This window comes from Bacillus rossius, chromosome 1 (genome assembly GCF_032445375.1).
Source record: "Bacillus rossius redtenbacheri isolate Brsri chromosome 1, Brsri_v3, whole genome shotgun sequence".
Classification (NCBI taxonomy): Eukaryota; Metazoa; Arthropoda; class Insecta; order Phasmatodea; family Bacillidae; genus Bacillus; species Bacillus rossius.
The window spans coordinates 176,831,294-176,855,066 of record NC_086330.1 but is presented as its reverse complement, the minus strand read 5'-3'; the positions used below and the strand labels follow the sequence as shown (position 1 = coordinate 176,855,066).

Below are 23,773 nucleotides of genomic sequence, written 5' to 3'. Positions count from 1 at the left end.
TTCGTACCTAAGATGTAGATAATATTTTTATGTTTTGTGATAAAAAGAAATGGTTTTATAATGTACAAGGTACGAATTGTATGAATTTTTGGTTATTTAATTATTTTTTTCCCAACCCCTTGCAGCAATGGTTCGTCTTATCAAAAACTGTTCGAGACAAAATATTTAGATAAAAATTATAAGATTTACAAACACTTTGAACGAATTTGATGGTGTGCCTACGAACATAGTTATGATTTTTTTTTTGTCCTCGAACCCTTGATTTTTCCACCCCTTACAGTTATGGTTGGTCATATCAAAACCTTATTCAGAGAAAATATATGGGTATTACTCCTAAGAGTTAATACGCAAACAGATGTAATATTTTCGATATTATGGGAGTTACAATGATTTTTCTGTTTCACAAAAACTTTCCCCACTTCTACCCCTTTGGTGAGACATTGTCCATTAACGAACTCGACTGAGATTTCCCTAGAATATATTTAATATATCTGTTTCGAAGAGATTTGTGAAAAATTTCAGCAGTTATTGTGTCCACTAAATGGTAATTATATTGAGTTGACGATGGTTTTGAAAAAAAAAACTGTAAAAAGTTTTCCGGAAGTTGCACCATGGTAACAGCTATAATAGGTAGTATGTCTTCGAAATGTACCTAAAGTGAGTGAAATGCTTATTTTTTTATAATTGAAAGGTGTGCAAAATAAAAGTTTAAGGCCCACTATTTGAGTTGGTTATTAGATATTCATTTGGAAGGTTTTGAGCTTTAGCTGTGTGAAAATGGCCATTTCGATCATGTTTATTGGTTCTAAATAAATATGAATCAAATGAATAATGCCTTGAAAGTAGATCTAGTGAATCCGTTCAGTAGTTTACAGTATGAAACGCGCGTTCCAAAATCAAGAGTACAATAAAACAATATGACGCAATTTCGGAATGTTTCATGAATTAAATAAATACTATAAATTATATAATATTTTTTACTTAATAATGAATCCCATTCTCATTTGGCAGGTCATGGGTTCAATTACGGACAGTTTTAAAGGGAAAGTCAACACACGGTCACTTTTCTGATGATTTGCTTCCCAAAAACCCAATGATTTGTAGGTACGGTAACCATGTACTCCTACAACGAAAAACATTTAACTGTACTACCTTTTTTCGTACGGTTCATTCCACCTATGTTTGTGCATTCGGGGTTGATACCGAGCGAGGTGGTGCGGAGGTGAAACATCGGATCCACATTCTCTAAGACCAAGGTTCGAATTTCGTTCCATTCAACTATATTCCGGTGTTCCTGGTCGACTCCTACCACAGTTTTCTTTCTAATGTGTTTATGTTCTCGTTTCTAACGACTTCACAGTCGAGGGAAACCAAGGTCACGGGGGGTGAATAACTTAGTTCCCCCTTCCCCCCGTAATACTTCATGCACAATTTTTTCAAATGTGAATTGCATCTATTGCATAACTTGTATATTAGCAATAAAAATGTGATTTCAAACTCATAAAACTACATAGCGGGAAAACTCGTGCATTAAAAAAATCTCTTAAATCAACAGTTCCCCCTCCTCCACCCAAACATTGCCAATACGTGTCGATAGCTCTGTTTCCAATAACCTTGCTGTCAACTAAATAACCATTCTGAACGTTATCAATAAATTTTCTGCGTCACGTGGGTGACATATTTTCTGATAAGAAGCAAAAATATGGTTACTGTTAGTACTTATATCACAAAAAAAGTTTATTTCTGCCTATCACGTTTATAATTTTGTTGCTTCAATTTAGTTTTAGAGTGGTTAATTCAAAATATATTGTCATCACAAGGCATAAACAATATCCTTTTTTTTCCGTTGTTATGTTTAGTATGATAGTAATCAACACACACTAGCATGTTAACGCCTGGAGGTTATGTTTATAAATGATTTTTCACGAGACGTCTGCATATGACTTAACAAATGTACTAAGAAACTAAAATTCAGATTAAAAAGTGTGCAAAGCTGGGCAATGCATCTTGTCAATGCAGCTACTGCTGAAACACTAATAAAAATAATTTAAAATTTATAACTACCCTTTTAACGACGCGTTGGATTTAACCACGCAATGAGGTGCTGGTAACTCAAGTGCATATATATGTTTGTATTAGTAAATCCAGTTTCATCATTTATTCATTCTGTACCTCAAAAATAAACGAGCCCAAAAAACTGTTGGATCTTTACAGGACAGTAAAATTACTGCTCTTTCAATTAATTTGTGTTTTACTTCAACCACCATATGCGTGTGGCGAGCAAAAAAGGAGTGTGGTTAAATTCGTCCAAATAGGAGACTTATCCAATAGCCGCAGGTAAATAACATTGCAACTGGACTTAACGATTGTCTGGCTGAACTAAATCTTAGGGCTCAGTACTCTTATAGCTATATAAAATATTTTACAATTTTTTTTAGTAAGTTACGATGTTATAGTTTCAGATAAGAATAAACTTTTAAGACGTAAACAGCAATAAAACAAAAATCACAAAATTGTTGTACTTTTGGTTCGTTTGGCTCTGAGGTACAAAAATGCTAGCAAACCTGTTTTATTTTCTGTAGCAGTAAAAAGCATCATTCCAGATCACATACCGCCTTGAAGTTCATAGCTAAGAATTTCTTGCTCGAACTGTTGCTGGAGTGTCTTTATTTCGAAACTACTACGGCAAATACGCGACTCTAGTGCTGAGGATTCGCCGGTCGCTAACTTGCGCGCAAACAGAGCACATACTAACACGAAACAATATTATTACAAGCAAGAGACGGCACGAAATCTGCATTATCACGAGTTCGACAAAAAGAAAGTGCGCACTTGAGGTTTTGCTATAAATCATTGCGCCCAGAGAACGTAGGTAGTAATTCATTTATTTTCGCTGGAGACACGTCAGACATGGGGCTGAGAGTAGTGGTAGTAAGTATCGAGGCTTCCTCGCGTGAATACGAGAGTACACAAGTTGGGATTATAGTTTATATGGACTTATATGTGTTCACTGTTGTATTGTAAAAATTTTATATCGTTATACTGTTACACATGATTTTATTATGTAATTGTATGTTCACAAATATCGCAATAGAACAATAGAGGAAACTCAGGCCAATCACCACTGGCGAAGTGTGAGACGTGTTACTGCCTTGCTTTATAGCTATTTCCCACTTCACGCCGCTAGATGCCACTACTGTAACGATTCTCACGCACATTAAACACACACTGCACGAAATACGTAGCACACTCCACGCCGCCAGGTTCGCTTACATCCCTTACATTCTTTTTTACCTGTTTCTTATATTTTATTATAATATGTTATTTTAACTTTACTTATACCATTTAGATGACAAAACTAAATAAATAAGTAACCATTCGTCCCCATCAATTGTTTAAAAGTTGGAATAATATATAAACATTCTTTATTTTGTAAAAATAAAGAGGCTGAATTAATCTAACAAGTTCAGGCAAATAGTTTGCTTAGAATTAAATAAGTACTTGAAGATATTGTTAAATTTGAAACCGATTTTAACATCCCTTTTAGTAAAAAACATTATACAATTTTTAATGAAGCAGGGGTACGCCATTAAAGAGGTACGAAAAATCCTTTAATGCTGAAAAATACAGAGATAAACATGGTACGGCGTGAGAAATTAACTGATAGTCTTTGCTTTTGTGCTAGATTAATTCCTTCTCATAGGCGGAGAAAGTTGTGCATGGTTGGGCGAGTGGCCATTATCTCAGGAAGTGTATTGCCCAGGGCGAGATAATGTATATATTCAGCAGATCATCTGATTAGGACATAATTAATGCTCTTATATTTGAAAAGTGTAGTTGTAAAATTATTTCCTTAATTTATTATACACACTAGCTGAAGAACCAGACGTTACCCGCGCTTTAAGCGTCGTTAATTGACTTCTATATTGAACTCTATATTGCATATTTAATAGATCACAATATTAAGATACGAAAATAAAAAACACATTAACACTGCAATACCCATTGCCACTGAGACGAAAGCATCAGCAATGCAACAGCCGAAATTTTGCTTTAAGCGATAGAGGAATGGCGGATGTGGACTGTTTTCCAAAATCTCACGTAGGCTGACCATCTTTTTTCGAAGGTCAAAAGTAAATATTTCACCAAGATCGGAGTAAAACTGTAGATTTGTATAAGAAACCTTCATACAAACAGAAACCCCTCTTTGCATATAGAAATATATTTTACTAGAAATTGAGCAAGTAATAATATTGTCGACTTTTTATAATCTATTTGGGTATCAATTCTGCAAGATTTCAGTTACCAAAACATACAGGAATTTTAGAGACAAATGTACCACACACGGTGATTGGGGTTAAATTAGCACAGGCAAGTAGAGATAAGTAGAGAAAGTACCAGCTGTTTTCAACATTACTTGCTGTGGCAAAGTGAGCTGTCAGCCAACTAGTTAGAATTATAACATTGTGGGAATTTGAAACAGGAAATCCAAATACGCGTCGCCAGTAATTTTTCCCGGTATAATTTGTTCCCGTAACATCATAAATTAAAGTCGACCCATCTGCGGTTTGCAAGCGAAGGCGGTCAATCATTGTGGGTTTCAATGTGTAAGTGTTAGAGTATTTTGATGGGATTTTATTTTCTTTCTATGTTTCAGCTGTTCGTCATCCTGTCTGTTGGCTTCCTCGTGAGCTCAACACCGCTCGCCAAAAGGGAGACATCCCACGAGGTTTCAAGGTAAACACACGGCATAAAACAAGTACGTTGTGAAATGTCTATAAAGATTTAAATTCACAGAGTTAACACATTACAATCAAAATAAGAAGTTCTTTAATCTAAAAAAAGTGGTCCTAATGATTTTCCAAGATTGAAACTTGAATGTCAAGTGGAATTTTTACATTGTGTTTTACATTTGTCTATCTTACAAAACCACTGCACCTAAATTTGTAGACAAGAAAAAAAATTCTCCTTATACAAGCTGTAGCAATAATGCGTTATTTGTTGACTTTGCCAACACAGGCGTGAAGCACATGCAAGCCACGAGGATCTGAAGGACAGCAGTGAAGAAGTTCATGAAGATGACTCGCACGATGATGACGACAGGAAGAGGTAAGCACGCCAAATACTTACTTTGGTAAATGTTAGTGATGTGTAATATCTTAGATCTCGGAATACGGCATTTGGTGGGAGTAATTCCGTGAATGGGATAGAAGTCGCATGGAATGGAAATATGTAACTCACTATGCTGTCATCTATGCCATATGGCTTGAATCAAAGATCACAACGCTAAAGGGAAACTAATGTTTCAACTGTTTAATTATTTTTAACAAAATGAGCATTCTTTAGTAAAATTCTTTATCGATAATCAGGTCCATTACGAGGTTTATTATTATAACAAGTCTTTCTCGCTTTTATTGGAGCCATTTCATTATATTGTATACAATTTCGGTCTGGTAATCAAATTATGCAATAGTAGACGTAGCTGCTCCGGCAGTGAATTATACCGGCGGGTGCGGTAACTACGTGTGATTCGCGTCCAGAAATGTAGTTGAAAACACAATATGCGTATATTTATCACGCTCAACATTATTTTAAAGAATTCTACGTTAAATTATGTGTCCAAGTCTCGTATTATAAGTGAATTTTCAAAATGAGAACACGTGAATTTTATCGTTACTGAAGTTAGATGTTACACATCTCTGGCGAGTGCTTAAATATTTGCTCATATTTGAATGTTTACATTAAATATAAATAAAATACAAATATTAACTCATAAGTTTTATCAGAGAATTAACGATATGGTGTGTTAAAGTTCTTATGAGTTTAACTTTTTCCTAAACAAATAATATATAAGTGATGGCATGACCTAGCGAGAAGTTCGTTTTTTAGACCGCTTAGCTTTATATACATACAAGAAATATTTTTCCCCATACAAGCCTTTGAAAGTAATTCTTGTTTATGTTGACCTTTCCAACACAGGCGCGAAGCACATGAAAGCCACGAGGATCTGAAGGACAGCCATGAAGACGACTCACATGATGATGACGACGACAGGAAGAGGTAAGTACACATATTAATTATTTTGGTTACTTTTTAATTAATTTACGTTACTATTTAGGCAAATTTCATTTGAATTAAATATTCAACTAAACCAATATACGAGAGTGTGCGTTGGTTCATGAAAAATATCTCTACCACTAGTTTTTTTTTTTTTTTTTGCTATCACGCACATTCGTTTTTAAACTTTACGGAGCAGTTTATTGAAACGAGATGAGCAATTCTTACATTGAGACGTTTATAAGGTCAGCAGTATTTTATTCTTCTTCTTTTACATTATTCAATATACATTTTTTTATACGAGTCCACTGATATTATCATGAATTATATTACACCAGCAACCTGTATGATGATTTCGTTAATGTATTTTGGTCTTTTCGGAATATGAATTTTATCGCATATAGTACTAAGTTATAAATTTTTAATATTGGTATGGTATGCTCCACATCCTTTAAATTTTGATTTAAAGTCGGTTAAAACTTCATCCCGTGTGTCCGTGAATATCTTCAGATTATTTTAATGACAGAAGTAATAATTAATTTTTTTTGGTGATTTCCAATTATTTCGCAGTATTGTATTGAGCTTTGTTACGAATATCACTGATATGCCAGTCAGCGACACTCGTTGATAGACTGTTCAGCTACTTTCATCCCACTGATTCAGTTCACATAATCATATTTAGATAACAATGTGATTGAAATTGAGTCACTGGTTTTAAACAAAGTACAGCTGCACCGCTAAGTAAGCCCAACCCAGTTTCTCATAGCGTGTGTGCCGTCCTGCCTCTGGTTGAAATTATTGTGTAAAAATTTCTTGTGGTAAAGACCTCATTATAAATGCTTAAAATGTCATTTAACTTTTACAAACTATGGCTACGAGTATATCTTGAACTAACAATTCCTTGTTTTTTGGCTTCCACATTTATCATAATTAAGTCACGCAAATATACCCTCTAGGAAATGTTCATTGTTTTTTTTATTATCTTTCTTCTACTTTCTCTAGAATGAGAGAAAAAGAATGACAATAACAATTAGAGATATATTTTGCTTTTTCAATGGTTTAACTAATGATACTTCAAAAAATACATTTTTGATGAATCCGTACGTGTTTCTTTTGTTTTCGTTTCAGACGTTCAGATCACGAAAGCCACGAAGTTAAGAAGGAAAGCCACGAGGCGCATCCCGAAGAGGAGGACAAAAAAAGGTAAATTAAAACTAAATAATTATTTGTTATGAAAAAAAATGCTTCTAAGAGAAAAATGTTAGATATCACACAACATAAAAGTGACCGCCATAGATAATTTATTAAAATAACGATTTGCATTGGTAGGGACATGTAGACCATCCTTTTTCTTTGTTATCTCAGCACTCGTAGCCATGAGGCCCTGCCGCCCCGGTCCCACAGGCAGGGATACGAAATAAGCCGTTAACGCGAATCGGGAAAGCCTTTAGAGAGTTGGCTATGAAGGGAGGCTGAGGCTATCCATCCCAGCATCAACACCACCTCGGTCTCCTGCCGCACTCAGCTAACCACACAGTTGACTGTGTCCTAAGCTCTTAGACCTTCTTGGTACTGCTGTCGCCTACCACTTCACACCGGGCCTCCTGTCACCCAGGGAACCCGTGGTCTGGTGGAGGCTTATCCAACCTCTCCTAGCTGTCCTCTCACTTCATCCGCTCTTCACAGGTCTAGGGAACCCTCTAAGCTTGCTCCGAGCGTAGGAGCACCACCACCAATTGCGAGATTTACCTAATCTGATCCTGGGCCGACAGAGGAAATCTCAGCGTTGGATCCATTCACAAGAAGAATCATCCCGCACTACTACCAACTTAAGTGGTGTCTAGGCTAACCGTGAGTGCCGTTGCGTACGTGCGGTGGGGGACCACGAAGTTGTCTGGGTCTCTCACCCCCCCCCCCCCCTTGACGAAGCCCAGGCGGTTTACAGTCGTTTAGGCTCGGGTACCCCGTTCCCCGTATTCGCACGGTGAGCTAGACTCCATTAAAAAGGGCATTGGGTACCTCACATGGTCCCGGCATTTGGGCTTCACCACCAGGGCTCAGTAGTCGAACCCCTAGAAAGGTTTCCATCTCATCTGCTGTTGCCCGCAGATTCAGCCCTTTCACCATTTCTAGTTCCCATCTAGACAAGCTGTGGATAGGGGCGGATCCAGGATTGACTTCTGGGAAGGGGGAGGCACCGGTAGTCTGGACCCGTTTATTCCTTCAGAAGTCATATTATTCAGTGCATATTTTACCCTTCTGGAGGGTACTCAACACTGGCTGAGGATATGTCCACAGAGTCCTCTTTAGCGTCACCTGTTGGTGCCACGAGGCAGAGGATTGGCATGAGTGCCGAGAGGCTGTTGCACCCTTCCCGCAGGCCTGTTGGATCGTGTCTCGGATAACTGGAACTGGCAACCACCCCGACATCTCAGACGACAGTCACCTTCTCTCGTAGGAGTCAGGACTGAAAATAAATTTACTTTCTCGCAGCAACGTCTGCCGCGTTTCTCACTCGCGAGAACTCCGCACTTAACCCCGCCGTCGGGAATCTGGCCCGCATCGCCTTGGAAGGCGAGCTGCACGACACTCGACACCTCGACAACACTGCGTTAAGGCCCTCGCCCACCCTGCACACTGACAGCGTGCAGAGCTCCACAAAAAACACGCGATTTGAAAACTGCTCTACATATCAGAACGATGCTTGTTTACGAAAAACATTTAAATATGCGCCGAAGGAGTATGAGTAGTTCTGTTTTCGTATTTCGTTTTTAAACTGCATTTTTAGAAGACTAATAATAAATGCGTGATTTCAGAAAAACGTTTAGGCATGAAACACCCGATGCAGGTCCTTTAAAGCACTCAAGGGACTTGCATTCCACATTTTTCTTCATTTCTCCGCCATATAATGTTACTGTTATCGCTCAGACATGGTAGTTGCCCTACGCACGTCGAGAATACTGCGCGCCCGACCAGAGGAGACACCGCGCCAGAAACACCAGTGAGCGTCGCACTGTCGCCCCGCGGTTCCCTCGACATCCCCTGGCTTGAGGAGCCGTGCAGGAGCCGTGCAGGGGTGGGCCGACAGGCCTCTGGAATCTGCTGGCGTCCAACACCCCCGCACTCACGGTGTTTGACTATCGAATCGTTTTATTTTGGTTCTTGATTTGTTTTACTACATCAATACTTTAATATTGAATTGCGGTCCATGCATACCCCATGAACGGGTGCATTTTTCTGACAATTAATTTTATTAAAGTTATTAGTATGGCGGCCAAATATTCTTCCATCATTTTTTGGGAAATATGTCTGTAAATGGTTTTCTTACCTATTTATTTGAAGAAGAAAACATAATAAATCATATATTTTAATTGTATTACGTCTGTGGAATGACAACATAATGTATCAGTACCTGGATGACCGAGCTTTGCTCGGTATTTTTTTTTTTTGGGCTAAAACCATCCGTGTCGTCTGGGTAAAATAATGGGTAAGTAAATGGCTTGACTCGCTTATCAACATTATTTAAAGAGACAATGTTTTTATTGCGCTGGTGAACAATCATTTCATTTTCTGGAAAGCTTTGATCAGCATTGTGTAAAAACTGCACAAACCTCATTACACGCCGGTATATTAAACCTTCTGCGATCAGCTTGATCTGTAAGTCTAAATAAAAGCTTTACGTGTGGTGGGGGTAACCCTTGGGCAGAAGTTAACAGATTCATTTCGTCCTCTACTTCTCACATCATTATATATCCCGAATGATGAACTCCAATAACTTAATCATTGAGGTAGTAATTCCAGAATTAAGTGAATGGTTAACTCTTTCATTAACGGCTTCATCAGGGTCTAAAAAGTATAGTTGCCCGTACAGTGGCCATTCAAAGACACCAACATTATTTTGCGTCGGGTGAGCTGTCATATTCATTTTATGATATACTTGTCCGCAAACAATAAAACTATAAATGTCATGGCTATTTATTGTTCTGTCATCTTCTACATTGAAGGATGCTAGAGCAAAAGATGCGTTTATCTTTCTTATTTTTTTATGAAATTCTTCCTAATGTGGGCGACAGTTTAAAAAGATACGTACAAATTCATTTGAAAATTTTGGTTGCTCCATTAAAATTCGTCCATGCAAACAACAGTCACCAAAGAATTTCTATTTGAACGATTACAAACGCGTTCCTCAGGGAAATGCAATGCACCACAATGGATAAACAAAATTTCAAATGGTCTTAAGGCGTGATATTGCACAGCTGCAAGTCGGTAAAAAATTATTAAGTTCTAAAGCCCTACGACGTCTTCCGTCTCGACGTCTTTGTTCTTCTAATCGGTATTCTCGTTGTTCGTCATTTTCATTAGCTACACGTGCCGCACGCTGCCGCAAATCTCTCAGACGTCGCTCTCGTTGTTCGTCATTTTCAGCGGCCACACGTTGTGACGCACGCTCTCGTGAAACATCTAAATCATAAGACCTTTCTGCTCGTATAATGTTAGTCAACTTTGCAAGCATCTTACTTTAGCAGCACGCGTGGGACGAGCGGAAACCTGATTATTTTCATGAAGGTTTTCTTGAAATGAGTCTTCACTGTGTGAAGTTTGAGAAACCTGAACAGTTTGATGACGATGTTCTTCAAGGTGTTCTTGAGACGAGTTGCGGCTTCCTGAAGTTAGATTGTTTATAAGCGGTTTTTTTCAAAGATCGTTTAGGCATTTATAAGTGAACGCATGAGTTAAAAAGACACAAGTTACATGAGTAAACAATTGATTTTCTTGGTCTATCCTCAAACCAAACACTCATTGGCTTAGTGTTGCTTAACAACGCCATCTACTGGAGTAGCTTTAGTGTTGTTGTGTCGTTAAAGCAGTTAGCTGCTCCCAATTAAAAAAAATGGTATTATTACTTTCCAATAGATGTCAGGAAGAGTCGTTTATGTTTAAGTTGATTGCCGATAAAGTTGATTATTGAAAATATGGATAAAACGACATTTTCTAAAAATGAATCCTAGCTAGATCTATTTATCGCCCCCGAAACCTCCTGCATACTAAATTTCATGAACATCTTTGGAGCCGTTTCCGAGATTCAGATTATATATAGGTATATATATTATATATATATATACAAGAATTGCTCCTTTAAAGATTTAAGATAAGCATTAGTCAAAAAGGAGCATTCGTTTATAGGTTACACTATTCACCGTTTGTAACAATTTATTTAGCTTATATGACTGGTTCTTATATATTACTATATTGAGTCGTTGGTGATTAAATTAAATTAGCGACCCGCCCCTGCTTCGCACGGATGCGATCTACTAATGTGGCATCATTTACATTTCATTAGTAAGTACTTTTAATTATCAAGTTCTCGTAAGTGCCCGGTGTTTTCAATAATTAACTAAAAACATTATTTGTAAACAATGTTGACTGTTTTTTCTCATGAGACACACAAACAGATTTCGATTAGAAATCACTCAAGAAAAAGCTACATAGAGCAATCAAAGGTCAATATTATTTCTGCAACATTGAATGTTCGACCCTGCGTTTTAATTATTGTCATCAATAAAGACTGTTGTACTGGGAACTGAAGTCATTTAAATTGAAATAATAGTTCTGTTTATATTAATGGAATCCGAGGAATAAAAATTATGTATCACACATGATATGGTGTACAGATCCAATTTTAACTAATTTAAATGATAAGTTAACCAACATATTTAAACTGATAAATATTAATATTATGTTGGTCAAAATAGCTTCTAAAATAACTCATGATTTTTAAACCAATTTTGAAATAAATCAATAGTTACTGTGAGTCATCCTTCGAAGGTGTAAACATGCTATTGCGGAATTTTCTGGGGGTCTTTTTAGATCTCCAACTATGTAGTACTTCTATATTAAGTGCCAGTCATGTATAAGTTAGCGTAAATCATGTAAGCGACCTAAAAGCGTATTTTAAGACCTGATTTAAAAACATCGAGTTCTCTCTACTCTCTTTCTGTTTAATACTCTACACATTAACCTTTCGGAATAAATTTTATAAATGATGGCGAAAACCGCTTCAAAATCCATTTTGTAGTTTAGGAGAATAAGCGAACCAATAGACAGACACCGATAATGACTTTGTTTTTTTACCACATAAAGATAACTTTATGAATATTAACTTCAAAGGGTATATTTTTCTTTAAAAAAATCCCTGGTCATATTTCGTATCGATTCAGCGATTTGCCACGCATAGCGCTCGAGAATGCCCATATATGGAACTTCCTGCGCGACTCTCAGATGACGACCTGTTGCGCGGGATGTCCGTCGTTAAGGTTCATTTTCCCGCCCGAGCTGCCCGCGCCACGCGCCGACGCTGGTCGAGGAACCTCAATGGATTCACGCTGATCTGAACCACTCCGAGCACAGCTGTCACTCAACTCTGCAGCGAAGTCGGATTGGAATCAGGCACTAATCTCTGAATCGGTTCAAAATATAACAAGCAGTTTATTTTAACGAAATTACAATTGAAAAGATAAATTCATGAAGTTTTCTGTATACAGTAAAAAAGAAGTCTCTATCCGCGTCTATTGGTTTGCTAATTTCTCCTAAACTACAAAATGGATTTTGATGCGGTTTTTACTTTCATTTAGAAAATTTATCAAGGATATTTTTGGTAGTGTATTAAATATAAATATATTAGAGAAATCTCGATGGTTTTTTAATAAGGTCTTAAACAAACGCTTTTAGTACGCTTACATGACTTACAGACAAATTTTATTTTCTAGAGAATTGTATATTTTAAAAATGCCTGTAGAAAAGTACGCAATAGCGTGTGTACCTATATCTTCTAAGGATGACTCACGTTACCATACCTATCTTTCGGAATTGGTTAAAAAATTAAAGTTATTTGCTAAGATATTTTGAAAGACGTATTGATTACTATCCAATGATACTATTGCGTACATATGACTTGCGATTAAACTTGTATCGAGGCAAACAGTTAATAGAGGCATTACAAGGTAAACACGATTTACATACAAATAATTGATTTAAAAAGTATGTGAAAAGCTATATTTGACGATTTTTTCCAGACAGACTTTGAAGTAATAACACCATTCCAGGTTTACAGAGGCATAATATTGTAACTGGCAATATACACAGTCGCTTCGTCTCACGTCGTCACATCGGGACATTCCAAGAAATAATCCTACTACAAACAAACAGCGAAAGTTTCTGAATTACTGTGGTGCTATGTAATTGCTACGTATCCGAAAATAAACGATTTATGCTTTGTATCGAAAAGAATGGTAATTTAGTTGGTAACAGTAAAGCAAGGAGATTTTCTATAAGAAATACGGGGTCTGATATGTTGTACGCCTTTAATCACTGGTAAGAATACTGGCAGATAAATTATTTAAAACTAGCTGCAGTACCCGGCGTTGCCCGGGCTGAACACAGGGTGAAGGGGACCTTTTTCTAAATCAGATGTAGTTAGTAATTGTCTTATTAATTTGAATGTCAAGTGTGCAAAATAATTTATATCACTTTCAGATCCCGACAGACGTTCTGCCAGAGTATATTTATTTAACTGTATATATCTCAAAATTGGTGGCCTGTATGTAATATAGACTCTATAAAGAACTATAGAAAAAAGCTGAAAAATAAGAGATTACTAAAATAGAAAAGATTCCATTATCTAGCTAATGCTTGGCCTGCATTGCAATGCCTCATTCAGTTTTGTTTTGTAATATGTTTGACGTAGTTACGCATATTCAAATCATCTATCCATCTCTCTAAATATATATTTATCTCTATCTACATCTATATACATGTATGTCTCTATCTCTATTTATCTCTTTATATTTACATATATACCTCCCACTATATCTATCTCTTCTATTTATAAATCTCTTTATAGCTCTATACATCTATATATCTCTCTGTATCTAACCCATTTCATTCTCTATACCTCGCTCTATCTCAAATTATCTCTCTGTATCTCTATATCTCCATCTCTCTTTTATATTTAAATAAATTGTGTCATGCGTGAGCACTTTATCAACAAAAACAGACGAAGTGCCGCTATATAATATGAAATGAACAAATTTTTTGAAACGATTCGTGCTCCAACTATTGCAAAATAGTTATACCGTCTCAGAACCCTTCACGGGCATGCGCCTAACAACTCACCAAGATTTCATCGAAATCGGATGAACGCATACGGCACAAACAAACGAAAATTAAAGACATGACAAACGCATCAAACGATAGTGCGTTTAAAATTCAAGGCAACTCTATGTATTGACGCAGTTAACAACGAAACTGTTATTAGCGCCTTTATTTTGCTAGTCGCTGCGAGCTCGACTAAGCGGGCTGGTCTCACCAAGGAGAAAAATTTGAATTAGCCAGACCTTACTATGCGTATGATCGTATGTCAGACATAGAGAAATGACATTCACTCACTATTTGTATGTCTATGACCTATGTTTTTTTGGTTATAAAATGAAATTATCACTTTTTCACTTCCTTAGGGCTGGAATTTGATATTAATATGTGGCCAATGTGTTAATCCAGGTTATGAGCTCGCTGTAGGCCAAATTTCATCCAGATCCGTTCAGTCGTGCTGGCTTGATTGAGTAACAAACATCCATCCATCCATACTTACAAACTTTCGCGTTTATAATATTAGTAGGATGTCATTTGAGTTTTGTAAGTGTTTTATTTAGTAGTGACACTAACATTTTTACATAAGAGAAAACTGGTAATTATATGGAATAATTGCACACTTTTGCACAATAGCTTCTTTGAATTGGATTGGAAGTAATGATACTTTTGCCTAAAGGCAGAAGGGTTACATGCGTTAAGGAAATCTTCTCTAAGCAAGCCTTCGTGTGCTGTTTGTTTAACAGTGCATCAACTACTGCAGTTTTGAATCCTAAAGCTTAACCAAAGAATCATTAATATTGAAAGCTGCATTCAGTGAGTAACAAGCCGTTAAAGGATATCTGGATCCGTTCGTGTTAACACAATTTGGTTTACCAACAAATAAACACATTTTTTTTTAGTGTTTACAGATACTTCACACTTAGTTTTAAGGTAGTTTTCATTTTCACATTTTGGCGATTCTGTAAGGATACTCTTACTTTTTGGAAGGAAAACAAAAATGGTTGACATCCTACTAGGACACACTTTAAATATATAATTTAGGATACAGGGACTTTAGAGGAGAAATTCAGGAAAAGCCTAGATCACACAACTATGGTTCTTCGGGCCGTATGGCAGTCTAGTTCAGGGAAGAACAGAAACCTTCTTATCGCAAGCTCACGCGCCTCATATCGGTTATATAAGTACACTAGTTCACGTGCATTATGCATTTTTCAGGGTTGTCTTTTTGGCGTCCTGATTCCATTTTAAAACAGATAAAAATAAAATCGTATCGGCCATATAATATTTGTTTGAAATTTAACTTGTCACATGGTTTTAGTATATATTTTGTTGATGTTATAAGAACTGCTTTTTACGGAGTAAAACAATTATTTCTTTAATATCACTTACAAGTTATTTTTAATACACTTGAAAACTTACCTTAAAATACCATAATGTTGCTTGCTCTAAATTATTCGTATATTTGGTTAATTTTTAATTTATAGTTATTTTTACAACATGATAAAATAACGATTGTAGTGTTTAGCGAAAATGTTACAATCCTGTTCCTATAAACGAACTGAAAATAATTTTTTATCACATACATCTTCTATACTCAGGCTTCGATTTCCGACCACCCCCATATTTTTATTCAGTTCCCCCAAGATTCATAAAATTTTAACAAATTTAAGCTTATTTATTATCAGAATTAAAACTGAACATTATGCAGCTTAATACTATGTTTATTCAAAGACATGGGATGTTTGTCATTTTTCTTATTAATTTTTATATAAATGGTCGTTGCAACTTTAAACGGTTTTTGTAACTGCAGTAATAAAACATGAGTTATAGTAAACCGTTCTTGATAAATGAGTTTTAAATAAATTTCTATAGTATGGTGTTAAAGTTTAATATTTTTAAGCGCACTGCAATAGTTAGTATAAACTAACATTTCCCCTTTAATCTGTCAATGGAAATACTCGATTATAACAAATGCTATTTGTACAAAAAATAGAAGAAAATAAAAAAAATAATGTTTCTGTTTTGATTAAAGTTATATAATTTGACATGTTTTTCTGAAAATCAAATCATTACCGTACGATAAAAACAAAACTTATTTTTCCGGTTCCTCAATTTTTTTATTATTATTTTTTTCTAATACTCAAATTCTGGCGCCTCTCAAAAACTGGCGCTCTGGGAAAAGGTTGGCCTGTTTGTAAATCGGCCATTCCATACTAAGAAAACTTGACTCGGAAACTTTTTTTTTGAAAATTACTTCATATGGAGGAACATACAGAGATTGTGTAATGTAAAATTACTGTAACTGGGTCAGAAATCGTGGTACCTACGTAAGTTTAGATTCTCCGTGGTTTCCCAAGTCCAGCCAGGTGGAATGGAATCTTGCCACTGATCATGACTGATTTCTTACCCTATTTCTCTAAATAACTATTTTACAAATTTCGCCTTATGGACATTCTTTAAAAAATATTTCTAAAGAATTGGTTTGTTATTTTTTGTTATTTAAAAAGTGTGTTTTTTTTAACAAGTTATAGTTATTGCATTCTTTGAATGAATCTTGTTATACAAAAGATTTATTTAAATCATTATTTATGCCATTGCTAGTTTGTCTGTATGCATGAGAGAAAATCTGAAGAACTGACAAAGAAAAATGAATACACAAACACCCAAAAAACAAGCAAAAATCAGCCGATGTCGAATGTTAAATATATAGATAGCACAGATAATTCCGTGGACTTAATTAGAACAATATCACAGAACAGACAAAATCAGTGGGCTAACAGCAACAAAAAAATGTAACAAAAATAGTAAATGCAGGCAAACAACAACCTTGGACAACACAGCGACAGACACAGAAACCAAACGAAAATACTGAACAGATAATCTGGACAACACTCTGACAATACAACGACTCACATAAGAACCCAGCGATAAAATTAAAAACGACACAACGATGACAGCACAGACGAACATAATATGCTTCCTAAGACAAAACTGTTGCGACTTTTGGGGACTTGAGATCTGTTTCCGTTATCAGGAATAATAATGATTTACATAATTATTATTTCAATATCACCATAATATCTATAAAAATTATTGAAATAGTTTAAGTGTAGTGTTAATTACATTATGTCTGTTAATACTATGTAAAGTGTGGTTGTTTGGGAAGGATTCTATATAAAATTATTATATTTTTTTCAGTCATAAAGAGATGAAAACTCAGGAAGAAAAACACGCGGATGAACACCACAAAGAGAGGTAAGTAACTTAAAAACCATTATAATCAATACCGATTCCTATACATGTTAAATTTTGTTATTTCGCCAAATATTTACAAGTAATAGTTTTGCATTTTAAGAAGGCAAATGAAAAACAAATAGACATTAAAAATAATCAACCAACATGTTATATATAAAGGATAAGAATGATGGTAACGTAAGTTATGTCTACAACAATATATGAACTAAATATTTCTAAAATCGTATAAACTTATATATCTTTCTCTTTATGGAATAACTGAGTACAAACCGTCAAGAGATTTGTCAGTGCTTATGGAATATTGTTGAAGTAAACAGTAATTTATTTAATACCATTCAGTTCGTATTTATACACTGACAACACTCTAAAGAAAAAAAATGGTTTTATTTTACCGAACACGGTCCATCAGTCAGCTAAAATAGAAACAGAAAAATAATTTTTCTAATATATAATTTTGTGGCAATAATTACAACAATGCGTTGGTTTTTCCTGTTGTAAGCATGGCTATGTAGCTTAAATATTTATTTTAGAGTTTATGAACGCATAAATCGTATGCCGGAGAGCTAAGCGGGAGCGATTCACATAAACTAATCCTCAATATAGGTATGATGGGACCCGAACTTACAGTACACACATTCGATCCTTACAAACGAAGGATTGACTTCAAATAAACAAATTGTTATTGTTCGTGATTTTATTGGAATTTGCGTTTTTATAAACTACGTTGAATTCAGACGTCAGAGTCGTGTACTCTGTTGTAAAAATACATACATAGTTTGTGTAGGGCCGGCGCGACCATATAGGCGAACTAGGCAACCGCCTAGGGCGCCAAGTAGCTGGGGGCGGCGCAGCACGACTCATAACAGCTGATGTAATATGTTTAACGATTATTGAAACTAGATGAAAATGGATTTTTGTAACAGTTTGGAATGTTTATATTGATATAAGTAATTATTTAAAGTCCACGGTGACCTGTTTATGATTTGTAATAAGTAAAAAAGTAAAAAAAAAACACAAGCCTGCTTACATTTGATTGTTGACAAAATCTTAGGCTTACGTGATGTATTTTGAGGCAAGGAAAATTTTTTTTGGTGTATCCATGGGGGGGGGGGGATATAGGGTTTTTCGCCTAGGGCGACAATTTACCTTGCACCGGCCCTGAGATTGTGTAGATTTGGCAAGTCTCTGAAGGTTCTCTGAACGCCCCGTGATGATTCTTGCGAGTTTAAGTTCCGTAACTTTGCGAACATTTTTTAACCGTGTTCTTCCTACATTACAGGAGAACATTTCCAACAGTGTAGTAGTCAAGCACGCCTAACCGCTTCTGCCTTCCCATGAGTGATGACTGCGACCAGTCTACAACTCCTCGGGGATTGGTGTGTAACCGCCGTTAGGGACAAACCAAGATCTTTACTCAAGGAGATACCCTCCCCCCCAATAATGAATTGCGTCACCGAATCATCTAACCGCTGCACACCTCATTAGCATCTAATGATATCCGATTTGCTTGATTCGTGTTGTATATACCTCACAAGCAAGTTTTTCAAAGATCAGCTTTCCGTGAATGTCACAATGAACACACGTAAATATAATCCATTGACTTTTGAGGTTGAGCCGCACTGGCAGTGTTAGTGTGTGCCGACGTTTCGATCTGCGTTACCGCGGGCATCTCCAGGGTTGGAGATCCTCAACCCAGCAGATTTCTGCGACGCGGTTGAACCTGAAAAACCAAAATGAGATATGAGAAAATGGCAACGAGAACTTGGAATATACTTTGTGTGTATGTTTTTTTAGAAAATATATAGCATTCTTTTGCAGGAGAGAAGCAGTCGACAGCGACAGTGACAGTGACAGTGACGATGATGTCGAATCCCATGAAAGGTGTGTAAAAATTATTATATAGTGCATTCAAACTAAAGAACATTTAAAGAAATAGCCCGTGCACAAAACATTAACTCCTCCTCATAACTGCAAGTGATGTTGCAGCTGCGATAAATTTTTATTGATTTATTTTGAAGATAACGCTTTATCAGCGCCTTACTCGTCACAACTGTACGTTGGTATTTCTAAGAATAAGTATTGGTTCACATGAGCAGTGAAATAAATCGATATTTTTTTAGTCTGAGCTGGTACAGGTTGTGTGGTGTGTTATGCCTTCAAAAAAAGAAAGTGACAGTCTGATTCGCTGTTATCAGTCTGTTGAAGGAAGATTGATGTGATAGTACACGCTCGTATACAGCGTATGAGCTCTGTCAGTGCTGTGTTGGGCAGTTATCAGTAGAAACTACAAAATTCGAGTTATTTTCTGGTGCCAAGCTGGGTTTCACAAACTTGTGCATAATCAAGTCATAATGTATTATTTGACTGCTGCCTCATATTACGTTCTCTCTGGGTCTCACATGGTTAGATAAGATATTATTTCAGAGTTTTTCATTTACTTATAGACCTCCAAAGCGTGAAAAATAACCCGTTACCTTATGAGAATAGTCATTCGAGAGTATACACAGTTGCATTCTAAGCTGTCTCCAAGTATTAACGCGAAATTTTCAGGTCTCTAGTTATCAGTCGTTCGAGATTTGGGCAATTGGCGTAATCACGCTACAGTGCCGCTAGGAGCAGGTGTCATAGAATAAAATAAGTTAATTTATCTTAGTTAAGAACCAACATATCTCAAATTTATGCCATTCACATTTCAGCATGATCCTCATCGCGATTTTCTCAACTTACCGATTGTTTTTCCAATGAAGTCTTTCAATCGAGCAAGTGACTTGTTAATAAATTGGTTGAGATATTTACTATTCAAATTATTTTCAGGACAAATTATTTCAATAAATTTACTATCTCTTTTTGGGGCCGGAGTTGTTACTTAAAGATGACATTACTTTTAAGCATACACAAAAATAAAATTAAAATTTTTTCGGATAGTGAAAAGACAATACAAAACAAACGCCAAACTAGCCAGATAAAAATTAGAGATGAAACTTCTATAAAGAAAAAAATCTCGACTTTACCCAATATTTAATTTGTGAAACTGGCCCTAAAGGCTTGTTGTCTGTTCAAAACAAGGATCAAACCGATATTTGCGGTGGGAACCACGTCTGCACACGTATGTAAACGAAAGCTAAGCATGTATATTATATTTGTTAGACAAAAAAACAGTACCGCAGTGCTGTACGTGGGATGTTTGTGCATGCTACAGAATGTCCAGTGGCACTATGCTACATATATTACATGAATAAATATGGGTACTTATTAACCTTACCATCAGCTAAAATCAGAGATGTTAGAATAGAACATTGAACTTAAACTTAACAGATTTTTGCTGATTTCAAGACATTAAAATACAACGTATTTTTAAAGCCATATATATTTGAAGCTAAATATTTTGCATATTAATTTATTTTTATTTTCACGCTAAATTATACTTTTGTTTTGTGTTTAGCTATTGAACATGGTATTTATAATGCATTTATGAAATTTCATAATGTAGTAGCTTTATTTGCTAAAAGTTATTTTGTCTTCGAAATTAATTTTTTCCTGTAAAATCACTTTATTTCACTTTGATAGTATCTTTATTTCCTTCTCATTTGTACTGTTTTATTTCACTATATATATTTCTATAGATTTGCGACCAATTGAAGACTTTCCACATCCCTACAGAACACGACCATGTGATAATATTAATTACATTATGTTTTCCTAGTGTCCTTCCACTGTAAAAATTATTGTCATACAGTATTTTTCATCACCTTGCAATCATAATTTCCTATTTAAATCTAAATTAAGTCACACGTTTCCACTTACATTCCTGACACATCAATTCGTTCCCAAACCCTCACATTTTCTTAGCGTATATTGACAGATAATTTTCTCTTTAAAATTATTGCCTTCAATGTTTCTATTCGACTATCCTTCACATTTTACTTGTTACTTATAAAGAAGTGTAAAAATTAACGAGTGGAAATATGCTATCACCTGAAAGGTTCGTTTTGTTTTAAATATTTGATGCATTTGTATCTTAGAAAACAACTTAGATGTTTTGACAGGGAGTATAAGGTTGTAATATATTATTAAAACTAGACATACCTAATGTTGAAATGTTTCTGTTATCTTGTAGGCGCTAAACTTGAAACATGAAGACTCTGCCTGGTCATCAAGAACTGCCGATACTGCCGTCTTTGCTTCAACTCTTCTGCATTAATCAGTTCTTCTACAAATTACTTTCTCCTTGCTTTGTATGTTGTAGGTATTGCATGGTAAATTCAATGCATATGTATACATGCCTTGTAGATATAATGATTCGATGTAATTAAAAGTATGAATAAAAAGTTTTAAAAAATGATATAACCTGAAAATAAAATCAAGAAATTTAAACTTGAAGTAAGTGTTATTTACATTAATGGAATGCAAACTTTTTTAAGGGAAGAATAAAATTACACTTACATGATACACTGCACATGTTGTTACACGCAATGCAAAGTTTTCCTTGCTTCTTAATACTTAAACCGGGGGCGATTATTTTTCTCAAGCCGTTTAATTATAATGAATAAAGCAAAAGTTTTTAACTTAAGAGGCCTATCTAGTAACGGGCGTATTTTTGTAAGGTAGGACGCTCGCTGGTGTTTCTAGCGCGGTATCGTCCCTATGCACAAGGCTCTGAACTGGCGCGCAGTCTTCTCGTCGTGCATAGGGCAACTGGGAGATTTGAGCGGTGACCATAATATTTTATGGCGAAGAAATGAAGATAAAGTTACAATGCAAATCCCTTTAGTGCTTTCAAGAGTATGTACCGTAGGTTTCATGCCTAACAATTGTTCTAAAATCACGCATTTCAGCAATTTTTCATTCTTCTGAAAATATAGTTTGAAAACGAAATCCGAAAACAGAATTTTTTCATCCACTCTCAGCGTGTTCTTAAATAATTTTTGCAAACAGATCCTACTCGGATATTTTTAACCATTTTCAAATCACACGACTTCTTCTGAAGCTTTGCACATCGTATGTGTGTCCAGGTAGACGGGGCCGTTGATGTTATAGTAACAAATTTAACACAGAAGAATTGAACGATACTTTCATTTCCATTGAAAGTAATCTTCAAATAACTTCAAAGTCAATATGAATACGTAAGCTACTTCATACTGGTTGTTAGTCAAACAAGCCTACTACAGTAAGCTAACAGGCTGATAAAAATAAATGTTCACTACATTTTCCTCGAATTTACTTTAGGCCTACCACATAACAATAAATGTTCGCTACATTTTCTTAGAATTTACATTACAACGTGCGTAGAAATCATCTAGAGCCAAACACTCTCTGAATGTACTCCCTTAAAGTGGTGGAGTGACGAGACAATGTATCTGAATTCCAGAGGACACGGGTTCAAATCTTGGGCCGAACATAGTGATTTCGATTTTTCCACGGCGCCCCGAAATCCTTTCAGGAAAATGCTGGAGTGGCTCCTTAGGCTACCACAGGTCATTTACCGGGTCCTTCCCCAAGAGTCCTTGAACTGTTTTGTTAAGAATAACCGTCTCTGATGAACTAGCTGTTGACGAGAGTTGAAACCCAAATAAAATAAAAGTTTATTTATTAGGATAGTTACAAGTATAAACTATTATTTAAATACTGTCACATGCCAGTATTATGTATTGTCACTTACTAACCCTAACCTGAAATCCGGTAAAGAGAAATGCAAAATTAATCTTTAACTATTTTTCGTGCTGGAAAAACAAATAAACATTCGAAGTTGAGTGACTTTAAATGTTTGTAAATATTGCCTTTGTATTTGCAAGTAACCAATTTTGATAGTACATTTAACTAGAAAACAAATGTTAGTGGTTATTTTAACATAAATTTAGCCAGGCTTTTTAAACTTCTTCAACGATTTCATTAGAGACAGAAACACACAACACTAGGTGATTGATGTTTGGAAGCTGCTCATATCTTAATGACTCTACAGTAGTACCTAATACATATACCAACCATGCATAAACAAAATTTATTCACAAACGTCTTGGAAATGTTCTATGTAAAATTCATCAGAAAAGTTTGTGTGCATAAGGAATTGATATTTGAAATTTGAGTGACACCAGGAATTTTACCCGTGTGAGCGGCCAAGTTTTGATTTATTTCCCCATCAGAAATCGCAATTGCTACTGTGCTTAGTTTATGTGGCAATCTGGAACCGCAATCTATCATTGCTACATAGTGACGAATCCAAACCCTCGAATCGACACTACTGCCAACATTATTGCTCAGTGTAATGTAGGGTTACCATGCGAGTAGCTCATATAAAGAGGAATTTCCGAATAAA

At 35.7% G+C, this 23,773-nt stretch overlaps 1 protein-coding gene across 1 annotated transcript; it reads left to right on the top strand.

Moving 5' to 3' along the window:
- Positions 1 to 2,867: 2,867 nt before the first annotated feature.
- Positions 2,868 to 21,840, top strand: LOC134529693 (sarcoplasmic reticulum histidine-rich calcium-binding protein-like). The gene is made up of 8 exons (XM_063364056.1): positions 2,868 to 2,931; positions 4,658 to 4,737; positions 5,020 to 5,109; positions 5,980 to 6,060; positions 7,186 to 7,260; positions 17,404 to 17,460; positions 19,279 to 19,341; positions 21,578 to 21,840. The coding sequence occupies exons 1-8, from the start codon at positions 2,911 to 2,913 to the stop codon at positions 21,582 to 21,584; spliced, it is 474 nt and encodes a 157-aa protein (XP_063220126.1). The 5' UTR covers positions 2,868 to 2,910; the 3' UTR covers positions 21,585 to 21,840.
- Positions 21,841 to 23,773: the final 1,933 nt, after the last annotated feature.